Raw genomic sequence first — 14,944 nt, forward strand, 5'->3', positions numbered from 1 at the left:
GCCTGGAGCAAATAAAAGCACTTAGTTTTATTTTCCTCTCTTTGGCTGCATGCTCTCGGCCATCACTTCATTTCAGGCCGGAGTACTATAAAGTCCACAGCTAAATTATTAAACATCAGGTGATAAAATGTGAATGATGTTGCCCGGGTGGCCATTACACTATTTTCCAGCGTTATGCATCCACATACGTCAGACGAGGAAGTTTTTATTTTATTTTTTTGTTGCTTTACCAATGCAAATGTTCCCGGCGCAGGCACAAAAGAAAAGTCCAGACCCGACGTAGAAATGTTACCATTGATTTCGCATTATAATGTTGACATTCAGACATTGATTCGTTCTCTTACGTGGTTTATCTACACTGTAAAGTTTGCACAGCTGAATAATTAAATAGTGAAGAATATCGAAGAACTGGAGCTATTTAATTTGTCGTCGATTTTTGAATTACTTTGGTGCTGTATTTTATTTCATCATAATAATGTCTCACGCTTTACAGGCCTGTTGAAGCGTCTATACTCAGTGATGGCAAACCGCTACTGCCGCAGCCGTCCTGGGGCAGACGGATGGAAGCGAGGCTGCCAATCCGTGCATCCTGGACGTTTGTGTTGGGGCACGACAGCTCTAAACACCGAGCCACTGTACTGAAGTGTTTTAATGCGTCATCTCCATCCTTCCATCCATTTTCTTGCTCTTATCCGGGGGCACCGGTCTAAGCAGGGAGTTCCCGGACTTCCCTCACCCCAGACACGTCCTCCAGCTCCTCCAGTGGAACTCCAGCGTGTCCTGTGTCTTCCCACGCACAGAACAACATGGCTTCATCTCTAAATTTGTGTAATATTAATAAGTAAATAGTAGTTCTAACAGGACTTAGTGGCCGGAGTGGCACTGGAACCTGCATAATCACTACAGGAACATTACCTCGTCTTCATTTTATATTCAAGTTTTTTCCGCGTACTTCTGAGTTCCCAGTATTAGACGCAGCAGTGCCTCTCTTGAGTGTTTTATTTTCCTGCCTAATCCCTGGATTTTTAAAGTGTGTTGTGATTTGACTCTCTGTTTACCCACATGTTCCTGCTGGAAGCCAGAAAGCTGTCCTCATGTTTGCACTGAGTTTAATAATGGCTCAGTGGTCAGTGTAGAAAACAAACAGTGACCCGGGCCGAGCGATTGGCAGCCTCTTGTACCCAAACAAAGACCTAACACTGCTGGACCACTCTGTCTGCTCACTCTGCTGGATCACTCTGTCTGCTCACTCTGCTGGACCACTCTGTCTGCTCACTCTGTCTGCTCACTCTGTCTCCTCACTCTGCCTGCTCACTCTACCTGCTCGCTCTGTCTGCTCACTCTGCCTGCTCACTCTGCCTGCTCACTCTACCTGCTCGCTCTGTCTGCTCACTCTGTCTGCTCACTCTGCCTGCTCACTCTGCCTGCTCACTCTACCTGCTCACTCTGTCTGCTCACTCTACCTCCTCACTCTGTCTGCTCACTCTACCTGCTCACTCTACCTGCTCACTCTGCCTGCTCACTCTACCTGCTCACTCTACCTGCTCACTCTGCCTCCCCCCTCTACCTGCTCACTCTGCCTGCTCACTCTGTCTCCTCACTCTACCTGCTCACTCTGTCTGCTCACTCTACCTGCTCACTCTGCTCACTCTTCCTACTCACTCTGCTGCAGCCTCATGTCCAGTCGACTTTTAACGCCGCAGACTCTCCAGGACCAAACCTTCCTCTGTGAAGAAGTTTGGAGTAAACAAAACCAGCGGAACACCAGCAGAATATGGTCACAGTTGGAAAACTTTGGCAATTATCAGAGCCAGTGAAGTCGCCAGCGTATTCTTTCAAACGGGGCATGCTGTGACAGAGTCTGCTTGTTTTTCTCTTTTCAGGTGAACTCTGCCAATGACACAGTTTTGGCCGAACACTATAGACTAATGATAACAACCTGTTCAAATATGCAGTTTGTTCACACTTATTTACTCTCACACTTTTACCTGTTTCTCAGTAGTGAAGTGATTCAGGTGTGAGCTCAATATGTCGGCAGTTTTTGCGATATATCTGTTAACGTATCGGTATCGGTATCAGTATTGGTTAAAGTGGCAGGTCGCTTTAAATCAAACCCAGAAAACAAAAAAAAGCCGAGTTTCCACCTGCTGTAGTTTAGACGCACAAAAGAAACACAAACTCACCGTGTTATACTTTAATACACTTTATTACTTCAGAATATTAACTTACTTATTTTTAACCAAAACTTTGATTATTTTGTACTAGTTGTTTCTAATTTCTAGTGCAACAAGTAACTTTCCTGCTTTCCTTAGTCGTCCAGGTCTGATCCATAGTAAAAGTAGAAGTAATAAATCATTAGAAATCATGTACAGCTCCATCCTCAGACCCAAAGCAAACAAAGCAAACAAAGAGAACAACTGAGCAAGCCAGGATGCAAAAAAGGTGCGAAAAAACCCATTAAGAGGTGTATGAATATGCTCAGTGCGTCTCAGGCAGAGTGCGCACTTACCGTAGCTCCACAGACCTCGCTAACAAACAGAAACTATAAACAAAAGCAAGTTTCAGTGTCGTTAGCTCCTTCCTTCAGACAGATATAAGGCCAGAACTGAAGAAGAGACTTGTGTGATGTCTTCCAAATATCCACGTTTTGTCCAGCAGGCAGGTTTACTTAAGTTTTTTTACTCTTACTAACTGTGTAACTGTAATACTAACACAAACATAGTCCACAAACTGTCCCGTTTTGAACACACTCGGGTTGGTTTCAGAATGATTAGATATTGCGTTAGCGCATTTAACCGGAAACTGAAACGAGGACGAGGTTTTCTCCTTATATTGATCCGTTGTTTTGATTTCATTATTAATTCTTTTGTCATTTATTTTGCTGAACTTGAGCGATGGAGACTTGTAATCAGCGGAGAAAAAACAACCCGCCTTTTCCACACAGAGCCTCCTTGTGTTTTTACTGACGCACAATTGGCTGTGGACCTTTCGATTAAAAAAGACCCAAGATGATAATTGACAATTAGAACGGACTGAATTGCAATTTTGATTAAAACGCGAGCTCTGACGGAAACCCACGAATGCGTCATTAAAAAAAATCGCTGTTTTATTTCCTGTTTCCTGTTTATATTTGAAGAGAAAAGTGCAGTATTGTGTTGACTTAGTGTGTGTGTCTTTTGTGTGTGTTTCAGGTGAATGCAGCTGTCACGAGGGTTACGCTCCTGACCCCGACCACAAACACCTCTGCGTCCGGAGTGACTGGGCCCGCAACGAAGGGTAACCTCTTGTCTGCGCCTTTGTCCCGCACTGTCACAGAAATAAACCGCGCCAGACAATCCCCCTCGGAGAAATCGGATATAGTACTTTAAAATATAAAAAGTATTTGATGTAATTTGTAAATGTGCGTCTAGAATCTGTGAACTAATGAATGAATAACAAGAGCGTAACAAGATTATCAGTTTATTTAAGTATTAAATTAGTGGTTTCTTAATTAACTTTATGGTTCCCTGGATTTTGAGAATTCCTGGATTACGGAATCGTGATGTTAATGATTTAAAATGGCCAAATCCATCAAACTGAATGTGCCACTATACACACACGTGAACGCACACTTATATGAACGCACACTTATATGAACACACACTTATATGAAGACGCACACTCATATGAACGCACACTTATGTGAACGCAAACTTATATGAACGCACACTTATGTGAACGCACACTTATATGAACACACACTTATACGAGCACGCACTTATATGAACGCACACTTATATGAACGCGCACTTATATAAACACACACTTATACAAACATACACTTATATAAACACACACTTATATGAAGACGCACACTTATATGAACACACACTTATATGAAGATGCACACTTATATGAACACACACTTATATGAACACACACTTATACGAGCACGCACTTATACGAACGCGCACTTATACGAACACGCACTTATACAAACATACACTTATACAAACACACACTTATACAAACACACACTTATATAAACACACACTTATACAAACATACACTTATACAAACACACACTTATATAAACACACACTTATACAAACATACACTTATACAAACACACACTTATATAAACACACACTTATATGAACACACACTTATCTGAACACACACTTATATAAACACACACTTATACAAACATACACTTATATAAACACACACTTATATGAACACACACTTATCTGAACACACACTTATCTGAACACACACTTATCTGAACACACACTTATATAAACACACACTTATACAAACATACACTTATATAAACACACACTTATATGAACACACACTTATCTGAACACACACTTATATAAACACACACTTATACAAACATACACTTATATAAACACACACTTATATGAACACACACTTATCTGAACACACACTTATCTGAACACACACTTACATAAACACACACATTTCAAAAGTTTTAAAAGCACAAGTACGACTTCATTTACATGTTCACAAACGTTGACATATTTCTTCACTTTTTCAAATTGTTAATGCATCATTTTCATTATTTTAAGCTTTTTTTTTTTCACTTTCTAACAAAAGCCAGAACTCGAGCTGAAAAAAACATAAAAATCACACATTTCAAACAGATTCAATGGGGCTCCCGCTCTTAAAATTGAAGTAATTTCCACTTAATGAGCTAAAAAATTCAAACGTACCTGCGCCGTTCGTCTGACGGGAAGTGACTTGAAAAGAGGGTGAACGCCGCACACACAGAAAAGACGTGTGCGAGGGAGTAATAGTGTGTAATGAATCAAAGCAGCGGGGGGCCGGTGATGGAGTGAGACGCAAAAATGAAGCCGCACAAGATGAAAAAGCAGCGGACTGAAATGTGCTTTTGAGAAGAGCTGCTCAGCCTGGAGAGCATTCCCTCGTTCTGACCTGGTTTGATTATTTAAGCCCCGTTCATTAAGACGCGCTCGCGGGGGGTCACCTTCTAAAAATAACCCGCAATACGTCAAATCTGCGAAGTATCAGCTCTATTTTTTACAATTAAAACCCCTCACCACACACTTTATACACTTTTCTCACACAGGCGTTAACATTTTCTCACATTTCTCTCTCGTTTAAACTCTCTCAAAGTTCAAACCTTTGCAGATTTTTAAAAATAAGTACAGTTTTATAGAACGAAACCACGTTATTTTCCTCCTTGAAGATTCATTTATTCCGTGATGTCGCCCCCTACAGCCGCGGAGCTTCTACCTTCCCTCAGCGTGTCCAGAAGTCCAACTTTTTAGCATCGTTAGCATCTTCCTCGACCTTTTGGGAGCGACAGCAGGTGTCTTTGTCGGCGCAGAACGTTATTCTCTCTGTTTTTGTCTGTAAAACCCCTCACCACACACTTTATACACTTTTCTCACACAGACGTTAACATTTTCTCTCATTTCTCTCTCGTTTAAACTCTCTCAAAGTTCAAACCTTCGTAAAATTTAAAAATAAAGTACAGTATTATAGAATGAAACCAAAGATCAAGACCTGTTTTCAGGCCCAAACATTTGTGTGAGGAATAAAAATATAAACGTTTTCCTGTACAGTTGTCCGTCGCTATATCACTGTTCATGTTTTGCGGTTTCGCTGTTTCGTGGATTTTTTTGGGGGCAATTTTTTCCATGCTTTTTTCTAGTGTATGAACGTGCATTGTGTTCTGCGTCCTGATTGGCTGTTGGACTGTAGACCATTGTGTTGTGCGTCCTGATTGGCTGTTGGACTGTAGACCATTGTGTCGTGCGTCCTGATTGGCTGTTGGACTGTAGACCATTGTGTTCTGCGTCCTGATTGGCTGTTGGACTGTAGACCATTGTCCATCAGTCTCCTCCGTGCCGTGTCTCCTGTCCAGTACAGAATGTGTTCAGACAAATTTACATAAACGTTGGATCTCAGTGTGACTCTGAAGTGCTGTACGTTTGCAATTTGTTTTCTCCCCAACAAAACCCACAATGTCGATGAAACGTTCTGCACCGACAAAGACGCCTACGAAGGTTTGAACTTTGAGAGAGTTTAAACGAGAGAGAAATGTGAGAAAATGTTAACGCCTGTGTGAGAAAAGTGTATAAAGTGTGTGGTGAGGGGTTTTACAGACAAAAACAGAGAGAATAATTGTAAAAAATAAAGCTGATAATTCGCGGGTTATTTTTAGAACGTACCCCCACGATAAACCAGAGAACACTGTAACGCAAAATAAAAATGACAGCTTTTAGAAATAGTGTCGGTGCAGAACGTTTCATCGAAATTGTGGGTTTTGTCGGGGAGAAAACTTGCAAAATGGCGCTAAAAAACATCCATGAAACAGCGAGACCGCGAAAGGTGAACCACGTTATAGCGACGGACAACTGTATTTTCCAAAAAACAGGCGTGTCCTCTCTCTTTACAAACTTTCATCCGTCTCGTGAACATAAAATTAACTTATATATATACTTTTACTGTACTGTGTTTTTGCTGCATTGCTGCTTTTTGCATTTTTTCCTTTATTTATTTACCAAATCCAAACAATCTGGTCACAAGACGAGACACGCCAAAACGCTAAAGGGCAAGAAAAAGCATCAAACTGTCAGATTTGCAAAACCCAGCGAACCAAATACAAAAAATAATGAACTTGGCTACGGTAAATACAGCACAGACAGTAAAACTAACTATTTGAATTCAAGTTAATCCTTCCTAAAGCCAACCCAGCTCCCACACTTCAGACTGACTAGATCCAACGCTAGTCTCTCTCTTCGCTGCAGGCTGCGACGCAAGTTCTTCATATTTGATCACCTAATTTTCTCCCTTATGCTTTTTTTCTTCCAGTCCTTGGCCGTACGCTACCCTCGAGAAAGGCTATGACCTAGTTACCGGACAGCAGGCCCCAGAGCGCATCTTCAGGTGAGTGCTTCGCCGCAATGAGTGCGTGTTATGTCCATCTATGTCTTCTCTGACAATAAACGCGATGCTCTTTCGGCTCGTGTGCGTGACCAGGCATACGCTGAACTTCCACGGACGAAGACAGGTCCATGTTCTTTAAGTGAAGTCTTACTCCTGGGTTTCAAAATAGCCCACAGGGAAGACGGAGCGGACTTCTTTCAAATGCTTTCACTGCGATTTTTGTTGCGTGGTGGTTCTCGATGGGGTCAGCCTACTCTTCAGCGCCATCCAAATTTCATAAAAAGCGTTTTATTTGATGCACCAGCTGGATTTTTGTGTGTTGGTTTGCCAGATTTTAATTAACGTGTAGGTAAGTTTTAAAAAAATAAAAAAATTGCAAATAGGAAACCTCAAAATCTCCGTTAGAAGAGTAGAAAAACAGAAAAAAAAGGAAGCTAAAGTTGGTTTGTCCCTTAAAAGCGCGAAGGTGACTTTGAACGGTTCGCAGTGGTCCAAAGTTACTCCCCACTTACCTCGGTTGCGTCCTAACTTGCCAAATGCACCGTTCGAAGTACCCTTAGATGCACCGTTCGAAGTGCGGTTCAAAGTACCCGACCGACAAAGGGTACTCCTCCGTGTAGCCGCCTACGTGCCGAAAATGGGACATAGAGCGTACGTCAACGTCTGTGAGAATTTGGCCCCGGTGAATAAGTGTCCACTCTCCCCTCTCCACCGTCCGCTTGTCGCGCCCTAAAGACAAAAGAATATTCTTAAATAAGGACGAATATTAAACATCACGATATCTACGCTAATATACAAGTGTAAAGGATAATTCCGCTCACCGTTTGGTCAGTTACACAGCGATTACAGTAAAACCCAAATGAACAGGACTTTACTGAGGTCGAGTCGCCTCAGACAGATCTTTACTCACATTTTAACAGTTTCATGTTCACTGTTGTAGGTGACGTAAACCAGTACAAACATTTGAACGTGTATTGCGTAGCGTGCGCCATTTCCGTCTCTTGTTTACGTAGGCGCAGTGCATGATGGGATATAGCAGTGCGCGAAGTCTCCTCGGACGCACGCTTCAGCTGCGGTCGAGCTCCATGGAAATGCAGAGCACATTTTCGATCACATTCGTCAGGTGCATTGAAATGGAACTGCACTTGTTGCGCCGGAAGTTACGCGAGTGCCCTTAAATGCGCAGTTCAAACGGTGCATTTAAGGGCACTTCAAACAGCGCACCATTCAAACAGCGCACCGTTCGAACAGCGCACAGTTCGAACAGCGCACAGTTCGAACAGCACTTTAAGGGCACTTCGGCAAATTGGAACACGGCTCTTATTTACTCTGATCTCCTACTCCTAATTACTCACTGTGATGAGTTTATATAGTTTTACGCACTAGAGCTTTGCCGCTATGGTAATACTAACAAAAACTAACATGCTAACCGTGCTCGATGCAGACAGAACACAGCGGACTCAGATTTATCTAAACTACAAGACAAATGTTGGTCAAATACATGGAAAAACTGGGCTTTTTAAGTCCCCAGTCCTGGAAAAAGCGCTCATGCCCTGGCGTACTTTAACTCATTGTATTGTTTTATTACGAGGTATTACAGTTACATAGCTGTTGGAATATATTTGGCTACAGTTTCACTTGCATAACTTCCCTCACTGACCTTGCTGAGTGAGCCTCTCTGCGTGACTCCACTCAAAGAAATAAGAAGCCAAATCCACAGCGCCTACTCTGCCGCTCTAAGCCGTGCACCTCTGCTTTACACCGTACACGCGAGAAACTTCAAAGTACCAGCATACTCCAAATACATCGGGCTGGATTTTCTGCCCCACACCGCGGACCATGAATCTGTAGGAAGATTTCACCCTAAATTGAAAGTAATTAGATATTTCCACGTCCATATGCTCCTGATCCACGATACATAACAAAACATGTTCGATGCTATTTTAAAATGAAGACCAGATGGTTTTATTCCCAAAGGACTCGGCTGGTTTCCTGCAGCGTGTCTTCAGTGATTTGTTGTGTTGGGAAATCATTTTGGGCAAAAATTCGCACAGCACGCCACACGTCACAGGCTGCACCAGCGCTTTTATCAGTGTACAAAGACGTCTACTTGGCGACTGTTAATAGCAATGATTTCAAATTAATGAGACTGAGAAAGCGCAGTGTTAAACCAGGATTACTTGACTTTTTTGTAAGTGAGTAAATATTGTGTTCCCCCTGAGGATTTGAAAAAAGCAGCACAGAACAAGACCACAAGCTGTAGTTATTAATAAGAACACACCGTAAATTTTAGACTATTGAACGCACTTGAATATAAGACGCATGAGCTAAATTTAAAAAGAAAATACATTTTCTTCATATATAAGCCCCAATTAAATATAAGCTGCAGGTTTTCATGTTGTACCAGGAGATATTTACACAGAAAGACGGTAATTTAAGACATTTTTCTTAAATTTTTCAAACTGTGCCTGAAAATCGCCACCAGCACGGGATGAACACACCAGCACGTTTAGAAAATAAAACCGCACCAACACGGGGCATCTGCTTTTATTTCCTCTGAAAACTTTTGTCGTCTTTTTACGTTGACTAAGTTCATTCCCGCTGCCGCCTCCAACATCGCACTATCGATTCCTTAATACCAAACTTACGTGCGGTGGCTCTGTTTCCTTCTTTAATGGTCAAACTTTTGTGCGGTGGCTCTATTTCCTTCTTTAATGGTCAAACTTACGTGCGGTGGCTCTATTTCCTTCTTTAATGGTCAAACTTACGTGCGGTGGCTCTATTTCCTCCTTTAATGGTCAAACTTGCGTGCGGTGGCTCTATTTCCTTCTTTAATGGTCAAACTTACGTGCGGTGGCTCTATTTCCTTCTTTAATGGTCAAACTTACGTGCGGTGGCTCTATTTCCTCCTTTAATGGTCAAACTTGCGTGCGGTGGCTCTATTTCCTTCTTTAACGGTCAAACTTACGTGCGGTGGCTCTATTTCCTTCTTTAACGGTCAAACTTACGTGCGGTGGCTCTATTACCTTTATCTTAAACGCTGCATCATACACATTTCTTCCTGTGTTTTCCATGATGAGGCTGTGCATGATGCTCAAAATGACAGTTCAAAATCAAAACTAGAATATTCCTCAGAGCATAATCTTCCCCCACGTCTGTCTCACTTTTGCGTTTACTGCTGGAGAGCGCCCCCCGGTGGCCGTTAGCCAGTAAAAACCTATAAATTAGCTGCACTGTTGTATAGGCCACAGGGTTCAAAGTAGCGGCGTATAGTGTGAAATTTACGGTAAGTATTTTTACTTCTGGGCTTGGGCAGGAAAAAAAAAAATTCGAACCGTGTCTTGTAGGTCAAATCAAATAAACAAGTGCGTGTAAAGTAGTACAGTGTAAAAGGAGGAGTGTGAGTGCCCTTTTCGTTCGCGCAGTGACAGCTCTCAGCAGGTAAAGCGTTGTGTACTTGCTGTGTACTTACTGAAGTGTTTTTTTTCGCTGCAGGTCCTTCTACAGCCTGGGCCAGGGCTTGTGGCTGCCCGTCAGCAAGAGCTTTGTGGTCCCCCCAGTGGAGCTGTCCATCAACCCCATCGCCAGCTGTAAAACTGATGTTCTGGTGACCGAGGATCCAGGGGAGGTCAGGTTAGTCACAGAACTCATGTAAAATGGAAATAAATCGTGTACGTATGAATAGGGTCGCCTTATTTTATCATTTATAAGCTTCTCCATAATTTAGTACAGTTTTTTTGGGAAAATTTTCTGATGTGGAATGAGTTTGAACCGTCTGCCAGAGCTGATGCTGTTCTTCTGCGAGGAATGATGCAATCTTTCCTCACTGCTGCTCTGATCTCTCTGCCCCGGCTGCATCTATCTATACTCGTCAAACTATCTCAAAAAAGCAGCTGGAACGCAAGTCGAAATGTCTGTGTTTTTCATTACTAAAACTGTTAACATAAACTTGACCTTAAATACGTGTGTTATTCTTGAATCTGGTTTTCTAAATGACGACCTCGTGAATGTATTTGTAACTCAAAAGTTCTTACTATTCTTCCAGAGCTCTTGCAAAACAAACACAGGCCTACATTATTGCAGGCTTAATGTCAGGTTATTGTGTTGACAATCTCTCCATCACAAATGTTGGCAGCATAAAAGGGATGTTGTGCCATCCAGCGAGGCAGGAGCTGTGGCACGCATCAGTGCAGCCCCACAACACCAAACAATGTTTCTGTCAGAGCATCAGCAAGCACAAAGATACACAGTCTTTTATTAAAACAATACACAACTCATGTACAAAATGTCTTTTCATCGCAAAAGGAGGTTGGGCCACGTATAACCTCATCCTCTGTTCAATATGATTAACGTTTCATTGTCTTTATTCAGTTAATATCACTAAATTACAGTTCAAGATGAAAAGTAATCCATTTGTGAAACCCGTTGAGTTTTGAAATGCAGAAAAAGGTTTATTCTTTGTTACGGCAGATACAGACAGAACAGGGCCCAGACTGGCAGCCTCCCGGCCCCTGAGTCTCTCCTACTCAATTTTCTACCACTGTTTCGAGGTCGAGAGGACTGTGTTGTAAAAAACAGTTGGGGGAATGAGCTGTTTGCATTATTTTTTAACTTAAGACTCATGATTGTTCTGAAATATACAACATTAGGTCATATTTACAAGAAATCTTAGAAATAAACAGCCCAAAAAGCGTAAATCTTCCTGCATTCACATACGAATTGTAAAACTTTTCTCATTTTAAGTGTTGGGAGCATCTGAGCTCTGACTATTTATACCAGAATGATAAAGCTCCAGACATTTCAACGCAGAGTGACTTTTGTTTCACGCCCATGAGATAATGAACTTTTACACTTAGGCAGATAGAACAACAACGAGTTTCCTGCGGGATGGAAACAGATCCTTTACACATGAGACTCTGTTAATCTGTTAATGTCTGGGTCTGACACACCGACACAGATCAAATGCTTTTAAAGACACAACACGAACAGACTTACATTTCCATCACATGAGACAAGTCGATGATTTGACAAATGGAGAAACGTGCGGCTTCATAACACATTCACGATGCCGTTTTGATTAACTCTGTAGTTTATAAATGAAAAGAGACGCTTCTCCACCTGCTCAGCAAACTTCAAAATCAAAACACAAAGGCTAAACATTTCGTAGATACCTAATTTATTTAAAATTCGACACTTAGGGCATCAGAAAAATGTATGCGCTTATGTAAAAATGCATGTGAGCCAGGTCCTTATGTTATTTCTGCGTGTTGAATGTATTCTGATTGCCAATATATCTATTCACTGTAGTGTTTGTGTCCTTGACGATCTGCTTTTCACGGCGTACAAATCAAATATTTGCTTTGCATTACCCCTGAAGCTCGTAACCTTGGCTTGTACATATTTTTTTTCATCAATATAGGATTCAAGAGCAAGGATATAACGTCTAAAACCTGCTTACTTTAGTTATATATCGATGATTGATGCGTTACGTTAAATTTTATCATTTAGCCCCAATTACAAAGGCAAAAAGTGTTAAAAATTCACTCAATTTGGGTCCTAAAATCCCCAGTTAAACAAAAATGGAAAACATCTGATTGAAACTTCCTTTTGTGGCAGATCTGTTCTGTCTGCGGTGGCATTTTCTCTTGATAAATGAACTGCAGAGATGTTCACGCGCCCTTCAAAACAGCAAGTCCCAGCACTTAGAATGAGAAAAGTTTTACAAGTCATACGTGAATGCGGGAAGATTTACACTTTTTGGGCTGATTATTTCCATTATTCCTTGTAAATGCAACCTAATGTTATATATTTCACAAACGTTTAGTCCCCAATCATGAGTCTTATGTTCAAAAATAATCCAAACAGCTCATTTCCCCAGCAGTTTTTTTTTACAGCACAGTCCTCTTGACCTCAAAACTGTGGTAGAAAATTGATGTTTGAGTGTGTTAGTCATGCCTTTGTGCCAAAATGCATTGCAGTTCAGACTTTATGAGTATATTGTAATTCTTGTTTAACCATTTAAGCATAAAAATAATGTTAATTCAGGGCAGAAAAACAGTCCCAGCACAGATAGCATCCTCAAAAATGAACTGGTCATTCATAACTGATAAGATTAAGCTGCGACGCTCGTCTTTTGGTGCTATTGGTCAAACGTGTGCAACTATAACTTGTAGAGCTCAAAAGTCAAAGCCGGTCGAGGTTCCAGAAGTAAAATTCCCATTTATTTTTCCTTCAGACTTTCATAAAAATTTAAATATTAAAGTTAGTAAACATACAATGGAGGCCAAGCAGCTGTGTGATTAGAAGAGAATAGCACTGTATGAAATGTGTCTGTACGGGACGACTTCAAAAACTCCCAGAATCCCTCACCTGCTTCTTAATCACTGATACTGCGACGCTGAACACCAGATCACATGACTGCGTAAGACTAAGGACGAGCGGCACCAAAACTGAGATAGGAAAGAGGCTTTTTAGCTGTTTTTCTTCACAAAAATGGAACACACTTCAAGGAAAAGCAAAACTGGATACGCTGGTGACACTCGCAAACACCTGCTCCTGTTTTTAATGTTTTATATGGATTTGTGTACTTGGTTGCTTTGTTTATATTGTATTTTAAACAGGGCACTCATGAAAAACAGGGCCCAGGTGCTCTCATTGGGTTCCCCTGTATAAATAAAGAGAAAGAATAACATAGAAGTAAAAAACAGTGGTGTTGTGGTCATTAATTACCACTCCATATTGCACAGTGTAGCACCTGCAGTATAATAATATGCAGTATCTGCCCCATGCCCTTGTAAAAGCGCTCAAAAAGCACTATTTTGGCCCATGAAGTGTTAATAACCGTGAGTGGCTGGTGACGCCCCGCGCGGCTGATAAATGACCACACTTACTGTGATCAAGTGAACCATCAAAAAGTGCCACCGCCAATAAGTAACTGCAGCTGAGAAACCCGGCACGAGCTACAAATGAAATCTATACATCTTATTCTCCTACGCTGTCCACGCGCATCTGCATTGAAGAGGAAGCTGTGCATTGGCAGAGTGGTTAGCTGCTTGTCTCTAAACTTCCTCCCACCTCCCACCTTCGTTTCTCAGTGACTCGAGACTCTCGCAGCAACTTGGGGCCTAAGGGTTAGACAGTGCACAATGGCTAACGATCTCGATGTCTTTTCTGTGGGCAGTTTCACAATCACCACTTAGATACCCATCTAGCTTTCTGGTGTGCGGGCCCCGGGACGTACAGTATACCCAGAAGGCTCGTGTTCGCTATCCCATCAAACAAGCGACTCAATGACCATTTGTCCTGGCTGTTCTCTGCCTTAAAACCTCCTGCCAACCGCATCCCCTTACTGGAATAAGCAACAGATCAATGAATATTTCTCAAAGTCTGCTGGAAGTTTACTGTCAACGCAACGCACTTTTCCATCGAACTTCCCCGCAGTGATCGGGGAAAAACTTAAGGAAACGGGATCTATTCAGTGATGGAGGTGGCTGATGAGAGTCAGCATATTTGTGGGGTGTGCTGGAACAAGAGCATTAATCAAGTGCAGGGGCCGACCAATAACGCGGCCCCTAATCACGTCAGAGCAGCTCTCTAACTTTGGGCGAAGTCGTGCGGCCATTCATCATCTGCAAAAGCAAGAAGCAGAAAAGGAGACTCATAACAAGTGCATTACTCAGTGTTTAGATGCAAGCAATGCGCCACCGGGTCAGCCAATACAGTCTCAAGGCCACTGTGATTAGCTAATGATTTGGAAACCATTTAGTGGCAGGAAATGGGTAGTTTTTCAAATTAAAAAAGAATTACAGTATATGCCCCAATCCTTCAGCTTGATGATTGATGGTTGTGTTGCGTTTAACGGCAACGACTCCTATTAATCAAACGTAAACTGAAAATCTATACTCTACAGATGGAAACTTTTGTAAATAGTATTGTTTTGCTTGGTGTGCTCTTTCTGGGCTTTCCTTGCAACAGGCGCCTCGTAAAATTGATTACTTCTCCATCTTTGACTTACAACTCCCTT

General features: G+C 41.8%; 1 protein-coding gene across 1 annotated transcript in view; it reads left to right on the forward strand.

Moving 5' to 3' along the window:
- Positions 1-14,944, forward strand: part of LOC117391777 (astrotactin-2-like) — a 305,935-nt gene that overhangs the window by 165,777 nt on the left and 125,214 nt on the right. The window contains exons 8-10 of the mRNA XM_055231621.1: positions 3,192-3,276; positions 6,847-6,921; positions 10,417-10,554. Of these exons, the coding sequence (XP_055087596.1) occupies positions 3,192-3,276; positions 6,847-6,921; positions 10,417-10,554 (298 nt within the window). The remainder of the gene's footprint in view (positions 1-3,191; positions 3,277-6,846; positions 6,922-10,416; positions 10,555-14,944) is intronic.

Source organism: Periophthalmus magnuspinnatus, chromosome 23, assembly GCF_009829125.3.
Source record: "Periophthalmus magnuspinnatus isolate fPerMag1 chromosome 23, fPerMag1.2.pri, whole genome shotgun sequence".
In the NCBI taxonomy this organism is placed as follows: domain Eukaryota; kingdom Metazoa; phylum Chordata; class Actinopteri; order Gobiiformes; family Gobiidae; genus Periophthalmus; species Periophthalmus magnuspinnatus.